General features: G+C 48.3%; 1 protein-coding gene across 2 annotated transcripts; it reads left to right on the top strand.

Annotated features, from left to right (window-relative positions):
* Positions 1 to 5,475: 5,475 nt before the first annotated feature.
* Positions 5,476 to 13,178, top strand: GDAP1 (ganglioside induced differentiation associated protein 1). 2 transcript variants are annotated; one of them, XM_054385448.1, is made up of 6 exons: positions 5,476 to 5,517; positions 5,728 to 5,920; positions 7,586 to 7,759; positions 9,820 to 9,914; positions 10,866 to 10,980; positions 12,796 to 13,178. In XM_054385448.1, the coding sequence occupies exons 2-6, from the start codon at positions 5,815 to 5,817 to the stop codon at positions 13,176 to 13,178; spliced, it is 873 nt and encodes a 290-aa protein (XP_054241423.1). In that variant the 5' UTR covers positions 5,476 to 5,517; positions 5,728 to 5,814. The 2 variants fall into 2 exon arrangements, with proteins under 2 accessions (XP_054241423.1, XP_054241425.1); XM_054385450.1 differs by lacking the exon at positions 7,586 to 7,759 and having other exon boundaries at positions 5,482 to 5,517.
* Positions 13,179 to 15,893: the final 2,715 nt, after the last annotated feature.

Genomic DNA, 15,893 nt, shown 5'->3' with positions numbered 1-15,893 from the left:
ACCTTACACTAGACCAATTTGCTCAAGGCCTCATATCGATTCCTAAACTCTTAAAACACTTGAACTGTGTTTCAGACGCCTAAACTCTTAAGCTGTGTGTGGCAGTTTGGGCTGGGTGCCCCCTGCCACTGCTGCATGAGATACACCTCTGGTGTCCTGGGTGCCCACCCAATAGGGGTGGACACAGGAAACGGCGTATTTCTACCCATAAATCCTGTGCCCTATAAAGCCATCTGCAGAGTCATTCTCTTCCTCTTTCTTCCCCCCTCCCACTGCTAGGCAAGTCTCAGGCTGGCCAGGTCTGAGACTGCCCCCCCCCCCCTCCATTCTCCTCCTGGCATTAGACCTAGTCAGGCCTAAGAGGCCTGAGATACCCCCCCCCCCCCGCATTACCCGATAAGAGAGGATATCTCCCATGGGAGCAGAGAGGGAAGAAAGAGGAAGAGAATGACTCTGCAGATGACTTTATAGGGCGCAGGATTTATGGGTAGAAATACGCCGTTTCCTGTGTCCACCCCTATTGGGTGGGCACCCAGGACACCAGAGGTGTATCTCATGCAGCAGTGGCAGGGGGCACCCAGCCCAAACTGCCACAGCTGTGTTTCAGATTCCTAAACACTTAAACTGTGTTTAAGAAACAAGCCTCATCTACAGACTAAAAGAATAATTTAAATCAAATCAGTCTGGATCACAACTCTAGTTTGGGATCTACTAATTGTTGTCAATTAACAAGCCAATTCTTTTGTGCTTTTTCATCAACCAAGGGGCTGAAAAACCCCAAAAGCAATGATCATTCAAAGATGGAGTAGCAGTTGTGTTAAAGAAGACAGGAGTAGACATTAAATCTGTCTGAAGGCCTAACAAAACAGTATGCTGATGTCTGGCTGGGGAGAGTGGAAGGTGTGTGAGGGGAACTCCGAGACCCCCTCCTTCAAGAGCAGAAAAGCGGGAGCTGGTGGTAGAGTCACCTGTGAGGAGGGCCTCCCTCTGGGACACAGCAGGAACGACAATTCCAGCTGGCTGATGCAGACGTAGTGCCAAGAGGGACTTCATGGAAATGTCTCCAGCTTTCAAAATTCAGTAAATATAAGGAGCTGATCAATCCTGACTGGCCACCACAGTTCCCTTTCTGTCTCTGCACTCCTGTTATTTGAAACGCCACTACAGTGCTGCTGTTTAACTGATGTCTTTTAGATCACAAAATACAAATGTGACCCAGAGAAAAGTTCTACCCCTGCTTCTGCTCCTCACCTCTCCATGAGCAGTCCTGAGCTGAGTTGCCCATCTGGCCCTGCTGGTTTTCCTGTGGTGGTGGGGAGCCCATGGGTGGCACAGGGCAGGACAACCTCTCCTCCTGTTGCTGTGCTCTGAAACAGAAGCAGACCTGAGCTTCTGAAAGCACTTTGCCCTTCTTCTAACTTGGATGTCTCAATCTCTAACCTGGATTTCACAAAGTGAGACAGAAAACAAATTATTTTATTATTTTCAGGCAATTGCTAATGAAAATATTGGGAAAAAATATTGTAGAGGGTTATCTTGTACTTCTAAACATTTCAACAGGGGAAAAAAAAAAGGCTGCCAATGAGGAGGACTCATTAAGGAGGCTGAGGGGAGGCTTTCTGGATCTCTACAACTCCCCGAAAGGTGGTTGTGAGGTGGGGGTTGGTCTCTCCTCCCTAGTATCAAGTGACAGGATGAGAGCAAATGACCTCAAGTTGCCTCAGAAGAGGACATTAGAAGAAGCTTCTTGACTGCAAAGGTTCTTGGCTTTGTGCCTTGTGATAGGATCACAGAATCATACAATTGTTTTGGTTAGAAAAGACCTCTAAGACTGTCAAGTCCAACCCAACACCACCATGCCCACTAAACCATGGCCCCAAGTGCCATGTCCACACATTTCTTGAACACCTCCAGGGATGGTGACTCCACTTGTTCCAGTGCTAACCACTCTTGCAGCAAAGAAGTTTTCCCTAATCTCCGACCAAAATCTCCTGGCACAATTTCAGGCCATTTCCTCTTGTTCTATCACCTGACACTAGGGAGAAGAGATCAACCCCCACCTCACGGCAACCTCCTTTCAGGGAGCTGTAGAGAACCAAAGGTCTCCCCTCAGCCTCCTCTTCTCCAGACTAAGCACCCACAGTTCCCTCAGCTGCTCCTCCCCAACCCTGTTCTCCAGACCGTTCCCCAGCTTTGTTGATCTTCTCTGGACCTGCACTAGCACCTCGATGTCTTTTTTGTGGTGAGGGGCCCAGTGCTCATGATGGTACTTTTACAGAGACTACACATTCCTTTTCAGCTGTGAAAAGCTTCATGTAAATGCATTTAGAACAATGGTTTTGAGGATGCTGTCAGCTTTTTCATCATCTGGCCTTTTTGCTTGCTTTTTTTCCCCGTGTGTGAGAAGGTAGAAGGGATTGGGAGCAAACACAAGTGGATAGGTAGGTGCTGGCCCTGAGAAAAAAGGCACCAGCCTCTTTTCTTCTTCAGCATCGCTGGAAGAGAAAGTGCTGTAATCGTATTTGTGGCAAAGGGAGGCCTCCTGTGGTCAGTGTGGAGTAGAACTGCCTGCCAGGCTTGGCGGGGCCCGCAGCGAGTGCTTCCTCCTGCAGCTGACCGCGGCTGGGCGAGCCCGGGTGGGCAGCCTGGGCAGACCGCTGCGTGTCACAGCAATGCCCGTGGCTAGAGGAGAGGAAGGAGAAACACCCGAGCGTGGCTGCAGATGCTCTGCTGCTATTGATCAGGGCTGTAGGAGCAAATACTGTTCTCACTGACCCTTTTTCTCTTAGTTTGTTAGGAAGTTCATACCTGTGCTGATGCTGCTGGGCCAGAATGCCAGGCTACCATGGGCTGCAGGCCACCAGCAGCTCTGAGTCAGCCACCACAGCTGACTGCAGTTGGCTGCAGGTGTGTCCCAGAACATCAGCAGCACACTCAATGTGGAGGGATAGGTTTGCCCAGGTGATTGAAGAAAAGAAGGAAAAGCCCACAAACAGGAACTAGGACTTCCATCCCCTGTATAGATAACCTTGGACTTTCTGTGAAATATTGCCATCCCCTGTCATCTTTAGATAGATAACCTTTGTATAGACAGGAGGAAACAGGGTTGCCTGTGTAAACCTCAACATCCCTCTGTTATTTTCACATTGATATATTACCGAATAAGATAAGAAACATGGACTATATAAGTTTGTACTGAAATCTCTTTCAACACACAGGTCTTTTGGAGAGATCCTACCTGTGTCCAGCGCTGTAATAAAAGCATAATACAAGAAACTTACTGAGTTTCCTGTCCTTCTCTAAATCATAGGAGAGAGGATATTCCTGCTTGGGAATTTCTGCTTCCTCCTGATCCTCCTTTTCCTTCTGCTCTCAGGAACTTCCTTCCTGTTTGGTGTGCCTGCTGGACCTCTGCTGGGCTGAGTGTAACTTTATGTACTTTATGCTGACATTGGGATCCATTTGTCTGTTCTATTAAATCCATTTTCATTTCAACTCATGGGTCTTCTTTTCCTGATTCCCCTTCTCTGCTGGAGAGAGGTCATTGGGCGACAGAGCAACTGCTGGAGTTTAGCCCCAGATTAAGGGCTAAATGTAGACAACACTTTCACTGCCTTTCTAGGCATCTAAACCAAGTAACAAAACAACTCAAACTCAGAAGCCCATGTTTGATATTGAACTAATTAGTTGAACAAGAGAATGGAAATGGAGCAGTGGTCTGTCTGGTAACTGATCAAATGACACCATTTGGATTCAAAGGCAAAATTAAGAAAAAAATTAAACTCAAACAAAAATAACATACCAGAGAGTGTCTAGAGCATGCAAATTAAAAACCCAAAACCATTTCTAAGCACATTCTCCAGCTTTGAGGAATTGTGATGAAAATAAAGGTCCTCCAAATGAGGGGTTTCCTATCAGAAACTGGGATTGGTGAGAAGCATCTCACGGTGCACACCCTTCTGAAGAGCTTATTTCTGTTTGTGACTCTAGCAGGGAGTTGCCCCTGGGGAAGGCAGGAGGATGCCCTTGTACCCACTCACCTGAACAGCAACGGGGCTGGAAGCTCACTCTTTGCTCCTTCTCTTTCGCTTTGTGGCATTTGTCAATTACCTTGTCCCTTCCAGTGATCTAAATCCATTCCTTTGCATGACATTAGTAAAAGAACCCCTTAAAATCAAGTGTGCTTGTTACTGGGGAGCAGCTCTAGACATACCAGATTCATGTCTCCAGGATACTAGTAGTGGGATTCATCTGGTGTCTAGAAATTGCATGTGGGAGTGAGTTATCAGTTGCCTTTATTGTGACTGACTGAGCAGTCAAGATGAAGAGGACAGATAGGTCCAACAAAGGTCCTGGTCCAGGTCCTGCACTGGGGTCACAACAACCCCATGAAACGTTACAGGAATGGAGCACAATGACTGAAGAACAGCCTGGCAGAAAAGGACCTGGGGGTGCTGTTAACACTGGCTGATGATGAGACAGCGTGTGGCCAGGTCGCCAAGTAGGCCACCAGCATCCTGGCCTGGATCAGCGATGGTGTCGCCAGCAGGACCAAGGCAGTGATAGTCCCACTGTACTCAGCACTGAGAGGCTGCACCTCAAACCCTGAGTTCAGTTCTGGGCCACTCACTCAAAGAAGGACATTGAGGGACTGAAGCATGTCCAGAGGAAGAGCAACAAAGCTGGTGAAGGGTGTGGAAAACAGGTCTGGTGAGGAGCAGCTGAGAGAACTGGGATTGTTCAGCCTGGAGAAGAGGAGGCTGAGGGGAGACCTCATTGCTCTCTACAACTCCCAGAAAGGAGGCTGGAGCCAGGTGGGTGTTCATGTCTTCTCCCTAGGAATAAGTGATAGGATGAGAGGAAATGGCCCCAAGTTGCACCAGGAGGTTTAGGTTGGATATGAGAAGAAACTTCTCGACTGCAAGGGTCAACAGGTTCCTCAGGGAAGTGGTTGAATGGAGGTGTTTCAAAGAGGCAGAGATGTGGTGCTGAGGGCCATGGTTTAGCACCAGCCTTGCCAGAGCTAGAGAATGGTTGGATTCCATGGTCATAAAGGGCTTTCCCAACCAAAACAATTCTGTGATTCTGTGAATATTTATTGTTTTATTGGTTTGTTTGGTTAGGTTTTTTTGCTTTTGTTTCCCAAAGCACGATGCCAACATCTCTGAAATTCACCGTGGCACCACTGGTTCAAGAAAAAAAAATGCCTAGAAAGAGGAAACCTTGCCCTGTGCCCCGTCCAGCTGCAACCCCGCCTCCTGCCGCTGTCCAGGGGCTGCGGGCCGGCCTCTCAGCCGATCGGGCCAGCTGGGGGGCAGCGGGAGGTGTCTCCCGTATCCCCCGCCCCGGATAGCTCCTTCTGTTCATCTCCACGGGCACGGCGCTGCTGCGCGCCCGCGTAGGCTGTCGGCCCCGCCCGCCGAGCCGAGCCGAGCCGAGCCGAGCCGAGCCCAGCCGAGCCGAGCCATGGCGCCGCTGGTGCTGTACCACTGGACGCAGTCCTTCTCCTCGCAGAAGGTGAGGGGGCGGTGGCGCGGGCAGCAGGCCCCGGTTCGCATCCTTCCGGGGCGGCGGCGGCAGCGGCAGCTCGGCAGGGAGGGAGGCGCGGAGCGAGGGAGGGCAGTGGCGGCAGGGTGGCACCAGTGGCAGGGCCGGGCGGGCCCCACGGAGCGGGGATGGATGTCCCGGGGGTGCTTCTCTGGGGTAAGCCCAGCGCTGCCGTTGCAGGTGCGCTTGACCATAGCCGAGAAAGCGCTCAAGTGCGAGGAGCACGACGTGAACCTGCCGCTGAGCGAGCACAATGAGCCGTGGTTCATGCGCCTGAACGCCTCGGGAGAGGTGCCCGTGCTGATCCATGGCGAGAACATCATCTGCGAGGCAACGCAGATCATCGATTACCTTGAGGCCACCTTCATAGATGGTAATTTCCGCTTCGCCTTGGTGCGAGAGCCTTCCCCATGCAGCCGTGGCTTGCAGCAGGCCTGGGGGCGGCTCTGCATCATCCCACACAGGCTCCTTCAGATTCACACATTGCATCAGGATGGAAGGGATCCTCAAAGGGCATCTTTTCCAACCCTGCTGCAGTCATCAAGGAAATCTCCAACTGGATCGGGTTGTCCAGGGAACCATTAAGGCTGACCTTGAATATCTGCAGGGATGGGGCCTCCACCACACCCTTGGGCAACCTGCTCCAGTATTTCATCACTCTCATTGTGCAGAACTTCTTCCTGGTGTCCAACCTAAATCTGCCCTGCTCCAGTTTCAAAACATTGTCCCTTGTCCTGTCACCACAGGCCCTTCTAAAGAGTCCTTCCCTAGCCTTCTTGTTGGTCCCCTTCAGATATTGAAATGCAGCTCTAAGGTCTCCCTGGAGCCTTCAGAACCAGAAAACATTTGTGGTCTCACAAGTAAATGGGCTCTCCTAGTAGCTGGTGGTATGAGGTAAAAACACGTTCCTTTAACATGAGCTGAAGGCTTTCCAGCACCTTTAGGAGTGCCTGTCCTCCTCCCCCTCAGGAAGGATGGAGAAGCCAGGAATGGCAGCACTACTAGGCTGACCCCACTCTTGAGGCTGCCCTGACAGTTGGTGTGTCCCACAGAGTGCTGCACAGCTGCTGCCCTCAGCTCCTGCTGCCCTGCAAGGGAAAAGGAAAGGTGATTGATTCCAGAATAATCCTGTGTGGAAAAGGAATTAGAACAAGTCCATTGCTTAGAGACCCAAAGTGGAGCAAAGAGGTAGAAAAAAGTAGGAAGAAAAAACTTTAAAATGGCCACATAGAGGCTTTAGAAATTCTTTCTGTATTGCCAGAAAGCAGACTGCCCCCAAATTGTAAGGAAATGCTTCTTCAAGTGTGAAGAAGCAGTATTTTATGTTTTTAGGTAAAGAAAAGTTCATTGTTGGATGAACCTACTATGTGCTTACAGCTGGTATTCGTCAGGTCAGGAGTCAGGGTGCACAGAGATGAAGGGCAGGGTAAAACTTAGTGGTGTGCAGGAATAATTCTGCTCATGCTTTGAGTAGGATCCCTCTGCTGTGACATTTACAGCACAGCAGCTCCAGTTTCAGCCCTAACAGCTTACTTGAGCTTCATCTTACCCCACTGTGGGGCTGAAGGATTGTGTGCCACAGCCTCCCAGCCCTAGAAGAACAAAACAGATTCTCAACCCAGTTCTCTGATTGAAGGCTTTATGTGGGTTGCTGTGTCAGAGTTGGAACTATTTGAATGTTTTGAAATGAAGTACATGCGTGTTTGCCATGTTACAGTGGGGAACAGCAAAACTTCCTTAACCGTGGTCATCTGCACCACTTCTTTGGTATGAGGGTGCTGAGGCTCTGGAACGTGTGTTCCAGGGATGTTGTGGATACCTCCTCCCTGGAGGTTCAAGGCCAGGTTGAAATGAGGCCTTGAGCAGCCTGGTCTTATTGAAAGGTGTCTCTGCCCATGAGAGAGGGGTTAGAGTAGATGATCTTTGAGGTCTCTTCCAACCTGAGCTGTTCTATTGTTCCATGACATAACCAAGGTACCTTTGGAAATGCTGCTTCAGGTCAGTTCTGCAGTTCTTTATTCTTACCTTTGTGTTGCAGAGGAAGTACCAAGATTAATGCCAGAAGAAGGGAGCATGTATTATCCCAGGGTGCAACACTACAGAGAGCTTTTGGACTCCTTGCCTATGGATGCCTACACGCATGGCTGCATCCTGCACCCTGAGCTGACAGTGGACTCCATGATTCCAGCCTATGCCACCAGCAGAATTCGTAGTATGTACTGGTACAGCTCTGAGTGCCTGTCAGGCCACGAGGTGTTGCATTGAATTCATCTTGTGTCTTCAGTACACTTTAAGCAGAATTAAGTTACCCAGGGAGGTGGTGGAGTTGCCATCCATGGAGGCGTTCAAGAAATGTTTGGCCATGGCACTTTGGTGCACGGTATAATGGCCATGGTGGTGTTGGGCTGATGGTTGGACTGGATGATCTTAGAGGGCTTTTCCAACCTACACAATGCTATGATTCTGTGATTTTATACTGAGCATGGATTTCCAGTTTTGGCGGCAGTCCTTGATAATCTGTGCATTTCATCTACTTCTTACTGATTTTTGTAGTCTCGTGTGGTTTGAAAACAGGCAAGAGGAGGGATCATTTTTGAGTGGTCTGTGGAATTAATTTTTCTAGTGATTAAAAATGTGCTTTTTTAGCAGAAAATGATAGCTGGGACACAGATGTGAGGATTGGATTGGATGATCTTGCTATAGGGAACTGCTTGCATCAAACCACTCCACTGAAGGAAACCCTTCTCTGTGTGTGCGTGTATGATTGTAAACTTGTAATAAGTTTACCTATTAAATTAAAGCATCTGCTTTCCTTCCAAAGTGGAGCAAGTGCAGATTAGTCTCAACAAAACTCAGGCTATCTAATATAAAAGACTCATCAGACCCTTTTTGTCTGAGGAATGTACTGCTGTGAACTTGGTGTTGGGGTATGATGAAGTAAGTAGCTTGGGCTCATGGGGCTGTTCAGCCTGGAGAAGAGAAGGCTCAGGGAAGACCTTAGAGCAGCTTTCTAGTACCTGAAGGGTACAGGATGAGAGGCAATGGCTTTGAGCTGGAAGGGGGCAGATTTAGACTGGAGATCAGGAAGAAATTCTTTCCAGTGAAAGTGGTGTGATACTGGAACAGATTGCCCAGGGAGACTGTGGATGCCCCTCCCTGGAGGTATTCAAGGCCAGGCTGGATGAGGCCTTGAGCAACCTGGGCTGGTGGGAGGTGTCCCTGTCCAGAGCAGGGGGTTGGAACTGGATGATCTTCAAGGTCCCCTCCAACCAAACCATTCTGTGATTCTATGATCCTTCAGTCTCTTTGTATGCTATGCTGAAAGATGGCTTTCACAGTCATGTCAGGTCGAAACAAAGAATTTATAAACCAGTAAGATAATTATTCTCTAGCAAGAACTTTTTATCCGTTTAATTTACAAGACTTAATTGGAACTAATCTTAGTTATCAGGTACAAGTGAGAGATGATTCATGCTCTATTATTTTGTTCTCAGCTTATTACTAGAAATACTTGTTTTTAAAAGATAACTTTTTCTTCACTGTGTTCTGGTATTGTAGATCTGTAACTATGGGATTTTCAAGCAACAGTCCCATTTTGAGAAGTGAAAAGTAGAAGTCAGTAAAATTCTCTTTAATGTTCCACATCATTCCTTCTTTCAGTCATGCAATGAATGTTTTTCTAGAACATCCATATCCTCTGTAGTGAACGTTTCCAAAAGGGATCAGAGATCTTGGTGTCCTATTTTAGCTAGCTGAGAGCACCTTGGTTCCACAGTCAGTGGTATTCAGGCTTTTGCTGTGGAATATTCCATGTGACCTCCAGAAATACTCTATATGGACCTTTCTGCACCTTCACAGCATGAAAAGTGCTGTGCCATTACTCTGACAACAGAACCCAGGAAATGAGGTACACAAACATCAGAGACATAAGGTATTTGTAGCAGAATTGGATGGATTGAGCACAGCTTTGGCAGTAGAATGGTTTTATCTGAATAAGAGAAACATGAATTCCTCATTCTTGCCTGGCAGATCACCTCTTCATAGAGCTCATTCTGCTAAGCAGAAGGTGTGGTGGGGTCAGTTCATGCAGCAGTTGTTTTCCTAAGCATGGTGGTTGTGGATCCCAAGTGGGTGTCATGCTTTGTTGAAGTGCCATTTCCCATCTCTCCACTGTGATGATCATACATGAGCTATTGGTCAGCTCCTGTGGGTTGCATTACAGGTAGGTTTGGATATCTAACTTTGTTCTTTTGGTTTTTCTTTTTGTATCAGGCCAAATAAGTAACACGGAATCAGAGCTGAGGAAACTCGCACAAGAGAACCCAGACCTTCAAGATGCCTATATAGCAAAACAGAAGCGCCTTAAAGTAAGAAACTCTCTATGTTCCCCCTCTATTAGGAGCTTGTTAGTGTCGGATTGTCTGTCACAACATAAAACTTTGTTTCACTTGTCCTCGCCAGTCAAGTCATGCAGTGTTTTAACCCTACAAAGCACAGGGCAGGCTGTCCCCCAGATCAGCTACCCACCTCAGTGTGTGCTGAAGTACTGGACTAGTCCCACTGGCTTCAAAGGTAAGTGCCCATCAGTGCTGGTGTTGGGCTGCTCAGCAGCCTGCAGGGTGAGACAGACCTCCATACCTAGCACCTCTCATGGCACTAGTATCCCAAGTGATATCCAACTGGTTGTGTGGAAAATAATCCCATTCCATGAATAGGCATGGTAGTAGTTGAGTAAGGGTTTCTCTACAAGTATAAACTGTCTACAATGATTAAAGATACACAAGAAAGATGTGGGCCTGTCATGGACCTGTGGGTAAGAGTGCTTCCAGAGGAGGTCACAAAGATATCACAGGGCTGGAGCACCTCTCTTGAGAAGATAGGCTGAGAGAGTTGGGGCTGTTCAGCCTGGAGAAGAGAAGACTCTGGGGAGTCATTCTGGCAGCCTTCCAGTACCTGAAGGGGCTACAAAAGAGCTGGGGAGGGACTTAGAAAAAGCATGGAGTGACAGGATAAGGGGTAATGGCTTCAGACTGGAAGAAGCTCCATTTAGATGAGACATGAAGAAGCAATTCTTCCCCTGAGGATAGCGAAGCACTAGAACAGGTTGCCCAGAGAAGCTGTGGAGGCTCCAATCCAGGAAGTGTTGAAAGCCAGGTGAGATGGGGCCTTGAGCAACCTGGGCTAGTATTCCTTCCCATGGCAGGGGGTTGGAACTGATGATCTTTGAAGTCTCTTCCAACCCAAACTATTCTGAGATTCGGTGGCTCTGTGGTTGAAACACTAACCTTTATCTCTGTCTCACCTGTGTCTATGTTCAGTCTAAGCTGCTGGATCATGATAATATAAAATACCTAAAGAAAATCCTGGATGAACTGGATAAAGTTTTGGATCAGGTTGAGACTGAATTGCAGCGGCGAAATGAGGAAACCCCAGGTAAGAAATGACTCTTGCTAAATCCTGTTGGTGCTCATGTTTGTGGAGACTGAATAAACTGGCAAGCAGCACCATTACAGAACTGGTTGTAATGAGCCTGGTTTGAATCTTTTTGCATAGGCTGATGTAACTTCATAGAAGGAATCAAGGTTGTTTGAAATACTAGTTTAGGTTACTGCTGCTGTGAGTGAGTAGAAGTCCTGTGAGAGTGATCACATTTTTAGGATGGTGAGTATAATTAGCTGCATAATTTTGCACTAGTTCATAAGCAAGAAAGACCTTAACTACAGAGTGTTCTTGGTGGTGTAGTTGTAGGCCTTGGCTAGCTGTAATGATTCATAGAAATCACAGAATGGTTTGGCTTGGAGGGGACCTTAAAGCTCATCCAGCTCCAACACCCCTGCCGTGGGCAGGAACACCTCCCACCAGCCCAGGTTGCTTAAGGCCTCATCCAGCCTGGCCTTGAACACCTCCAGGGAGGAGGCATCCACAACCTCCCTGGGCAACCTGTTGCAGTATCTCGCCACCTTCACTATAAAGAATTTCTTCCTGATCTCCAAGTCTAAATCTGCCCTCTTCCAGCTTCAATCCATTCTCTCTCATCCTATCACTACAAGTCCTTCTCAAAAGTCCTTCCCCAGCTTTCTTGTAGGCCTCTTTCAGGTACCGGAAGGCTGCTATAAGGTTCTGTTCAGATCACTGAAGTTAGAAGTGTGGTGGTGCCTCACATTGTCCTGCTCTGAACCATCCCAGGAAGATTCACCTCCAACTGACTGCAAAGGGAGCCTGGGGTCTCCATCTGTACCCAAGACTAATGGTGGTCAGTGTCAATATCCATCACTTCCCAAACAGTGTAAAACCCCCATGGTGTGGGGTCCAGGACAGGAAGGATGAGCAGACAGACTGTTGTCTAATGGAGTTGGTTATTGGTGCAGGTTAGTCATTCTTCTTGTCTTGCCTCCAGCAAATTAGCAGTCTTTGAGTGAATGCCATGGAGCTGAGTGCCACAGGCAGGGTGCTAAGTTGTGCTGCTCAGTGAAAGCTCAACTGCCTTGCTCCTTTGCACTCCTCATTAGTTTAAGCCACTTTTGAGAAATGCAGTTGAGAAAAAGAAAAGGTTTGCCTTCGGGTTTATAAACCTGAAATATGGCTTTTATTTCCTTACCAGATGTCAGCCAGGCTGCTGAGTCTTAAGACTTTCCAATGTCATGTGAAGAGTGAGCAAGGATTAGTAAAACGTAAATTAGTAAAATAAGGGTCTGAGAACAGGTCTGGTGAGGAGCAGCTGAGGGAACTGGAATTATTTAGCCTGGAGAAGAGGAGGTTGAGGAGAGACCTTGCTTTATACAACTGCCTGATAGGTGGGCTAAAGGTAGGGGTCAATCTATTCTCTCAACTAATAAGTGACAGAATGAAATGGCCTTAAGTTGCACCAGAGGAGGTTTAGGATGGACATTAGAAGAAACTTCATCACTGCCAGGGTTCTCAACCACTGGAACAGGCTGCCCAGGGAGGTGGTTGAATCCCCATCCCTGGAGGTGTTTTAAAAGAGGCAGAGATGTGGTGCTGAGGGAGATATTTTAGCACCAGACGTGGCAGAGTCAGGCAATGGTTGGATTCGATGATCTTCAAGGTCTTTTCCAACTCTAGCCATTCCATGATTCTGTGTTCCCTGATTGCAGTCTCTTTGCTGAAGTGTTGGTGGTGTTTATTAGCCAGTGTTTTGAGACAGTTCTCAATGAAATGTTAGCCTGTGGAGACTTCTCTGTGTGTGTTGCATTAGCTCCTAATTATTAATGTTTGATCTCTCCTTAGAAGATGGGAATCAGCCTTGGCTCTGTGGGGATTTCTTCAGCCTGGCTGATGTGTCCCTCGCTGTCATATTACACCGCCTCAAGTTCCTGGGGCTGGCAAGAAGAAACTGGGGGAATGGGAAGCGACCCAACTTGGAGGCCTACTACGAGCGTGTCCTGAAGAGAAAAGCCTTTTGCCAAGTGCTGGGACACGTCAACAACATCTTGATCTCGGCTGTGCTGCCCACGGCCTTCCGTGTGGCCAAGAAGAGGGCTCCCAGGGTGGTGTGCAGCACACTGCTGGTGGGGCTGCTGGCGGGAGTGGGCTACCTGGCCTTCCTCTGCCTGCGCAGGAGGTTGGCCAACGTGATGATGTCCATCAGAACCAGGCAAAGCTACTTCTAGGCCTGCCCCTCCCTGGCTGTGAGTGGAAGGCACCTCTACTCCACCAGGAAATCATCCCCAGTGAAATAGAAAAGTAGCAGCAAGTTATCTCCATCAGTTAGAACATCATCACCCAGGGGTTGCCTTCTGCTGTTGTGTCGTTGGACTGACAACACTGAGAGAGCTGTGGGACATACGTGCTAGGGGGCAACAAGGGAAAGAGACACGGACTGTAAGGGCTGTGACAGTGCTTTGCTGAAGTGATCACAGTGCTTTGCTGAAGTGATCATTGTCTCCTTTCCCCAGCAGCTGACCTAATTACCATGCTGTTGTTTAATAGCTGTGCAGCAGTGTGGCAGCTCCTCACTGTGGGTGAAACGCCTTGCTGTGCAAAAACCAGCCCTGCTCCACCACTGAACAGCAGTAACCTGAAATGCTCAGAGTATAACTTCAGTGGAATATAGGCCCTGTGTTCAGGAGTGAGCATGTCTCTGCTGATCATTGTCCTCTGGTTGCAGTTGGACCTTCACGAAGCAGCTGAAAAGTACTTTGGTGGATCTATGTTTGTCACTGTATGTTCATGCAGGGAGAGACCTGAAACGCATGGACATCAGTGATTTGAGGGCTCCAGAGGGATCAGCAGTTAAGACATGGTAGACTCCTGCTGAGATGGAAATGCAAGTGAAAAACCTGACACTAGTCTTTTGAAAGCCTTTTGGGTAGCGTTTGACCCAGCTAGGTGCCCAGCTCAGCTGCATGCCCTGCCCGAGTCTGGAATCACCAAATTGTTTCGGCTGGAAAAGCCCTTTGACGTCATCCAGTCCAACCATTCTCTAACCCTACCAAGGCTGGGGATAACCATGGCCCTCAGCACATCTCTGCCTCTGGAACACAGCCAGGGATGGGGATTCAACCACCTCTCTGGGCAGCCTGTTCCAGTGGTTGAGAACCTTTTCAGGGAAGATGTTCTTCTAATGTCCAACCTAAACCTCCCCTGGGGCAACGTGAGTCCAACCAAACTATCACGTACACATTTTCTGCTTTCATGCTATCAACTCCTTCCTATTCTCTTCGGGGGCCTGACACAGTTGTCTCCACCTGAGTGCCCCATGTCCCCTTTCTTATTTCCCCTCTGAGCACAGCTGGTTTTTGCAGACTGTTCAGCAATTGCAGGTGCCTCTGTTAAATGTTTGCCCACAAAGTGCCACAGCCAAGGAGAAAAGGTGGGCACAGCAACACAGTTTGTAAAAGGGATTGAAAAATGGGTCACTCATTCATTCTGCTGACACAGCCTGGAGTGAAGGTGGAGCTGTAATGCAGCATCTCTTTGCTTAGGACAGGTGTCATTTGGTGGCAAGTGAAAAATGCAGGTCAGTTTGGAGACAGGTAACCTGTGCTGTGGGTGTTCTGTGAAGCTGCACTCTTGTAGCTGGCAGGCAAAGTGTAGAAACCCACTTGGATCACTGCCTGCTGTGCAGGAGGTGCTGAGATTGTTGTTAGGCTTGACTTGAACTCCTGTCTCAGGGGCAAAGGCACCTTCACCTGGGGAAGGCTGGTAATCATCCTGCAGAGAGACAGCAACAGGGAAGGGCTGAAAATTCTCATCCTCTAGTAAGATTTTGGTGTTCTTGATGAATGTGGGAAAGCCTCGGGGTTTTGTTTACCAGCTGGAGAGAACTGCAAGAAGCTTTAAGGGTCTGCCTAGGAGCAACCAGTGCCATCAGGTGCAGTGCATTTTAAATCCAGTGCTGGTGGCTGTGGTCTCTGCACAATCACTGTGAGCTCCAAGAGTATCCACTGCCAAGTCTGGTGGAGTGAGCTGAGGCAGTTTGGTGTGGTGCTTGTAAAATTTATTTTCAGCCTGGCTTATTTCCTTTGCTCTGGTACCTCTGGACACTACTGATACTGAGAACACCAGCACTCTTCTGCTTTTCAGCTGCTGTTTGCTCTATCACACCTCAGATACATTTCATATCAAATCTTGGTGTGTGGGACCTGCACAATAAAGACCAGTTCCAAGACCACTTCCTAGCCTGGTGTCTGTCTTCTGTACCAGTCAAAGCAAGCAGGCTTGAGGACCACACAGTATTGCTCTGAGGAATCTGGTGCTGTCCACAGAGAAGCTTCTGGTGTTTCGGTTCAGAAGGTGTTCAGCAGGTTGTCTTGCATCTCTCTGGAAACAATGGTTGAACTGAGAGCTTCTTTGGTGGTCTGAGCTTTGTGTGCATGAGGCTAGGCAGGAGCCATTCAATCATCTTAAAAAGCCATGTATGGAGGGTGGGCCAGTCACTGCTTTGGGAATGGTGAACCCATGCTCAGAGCAGCTCTTGAGCAGGAGAGCCAAAGAACAGTGCTATGCTGCCACCCAGAGGGACCTCCACAGGCTGGAGAAACTGCCAACAGCAGGAACCTTTTGCAGTCCAGCAGGGAAAAGAGAATCCTGCACCTGGGAAGGAATAACCTCATGCACCAGTGTGTGCTGGGGAGCAACCCATTGAGGCCATGGTCTTGTATGACACTGTCTCTAGAAAAACAAAATGTGCCCTGTTCCCACTGAGGCTGCCTCTGTTTTTCTGTGCTGGCACATATTAATGGCCATCCACTGATCCAGACTAAGGGAGACTTGGTTGGGCTGCATGAAATGTGCTTGTCTTTTACCAGTTAAACTTATTTTAAAAACTTCAATCATGTGAAAAAACCAATAGATGTAGAAAGACACCTGGGAGTCACTGAAGA

This window comes from Indicator indicator, chromosome 12, assembly GCF_027791375.1.
Source record: "Indicator indicator isolate 239-I01 chromosome 12, UM_Iind_1.1, whole genome shotgun sequence".
Lineage (NCBI taxonomy): Eukaryota > Metazoa > Chordata > Aves > Piciformes > Indicatoridae > Indicator > Indicator indicator.
This window is presented reverse-complemented; position numbering and strand designations above follow the sequence as displayed.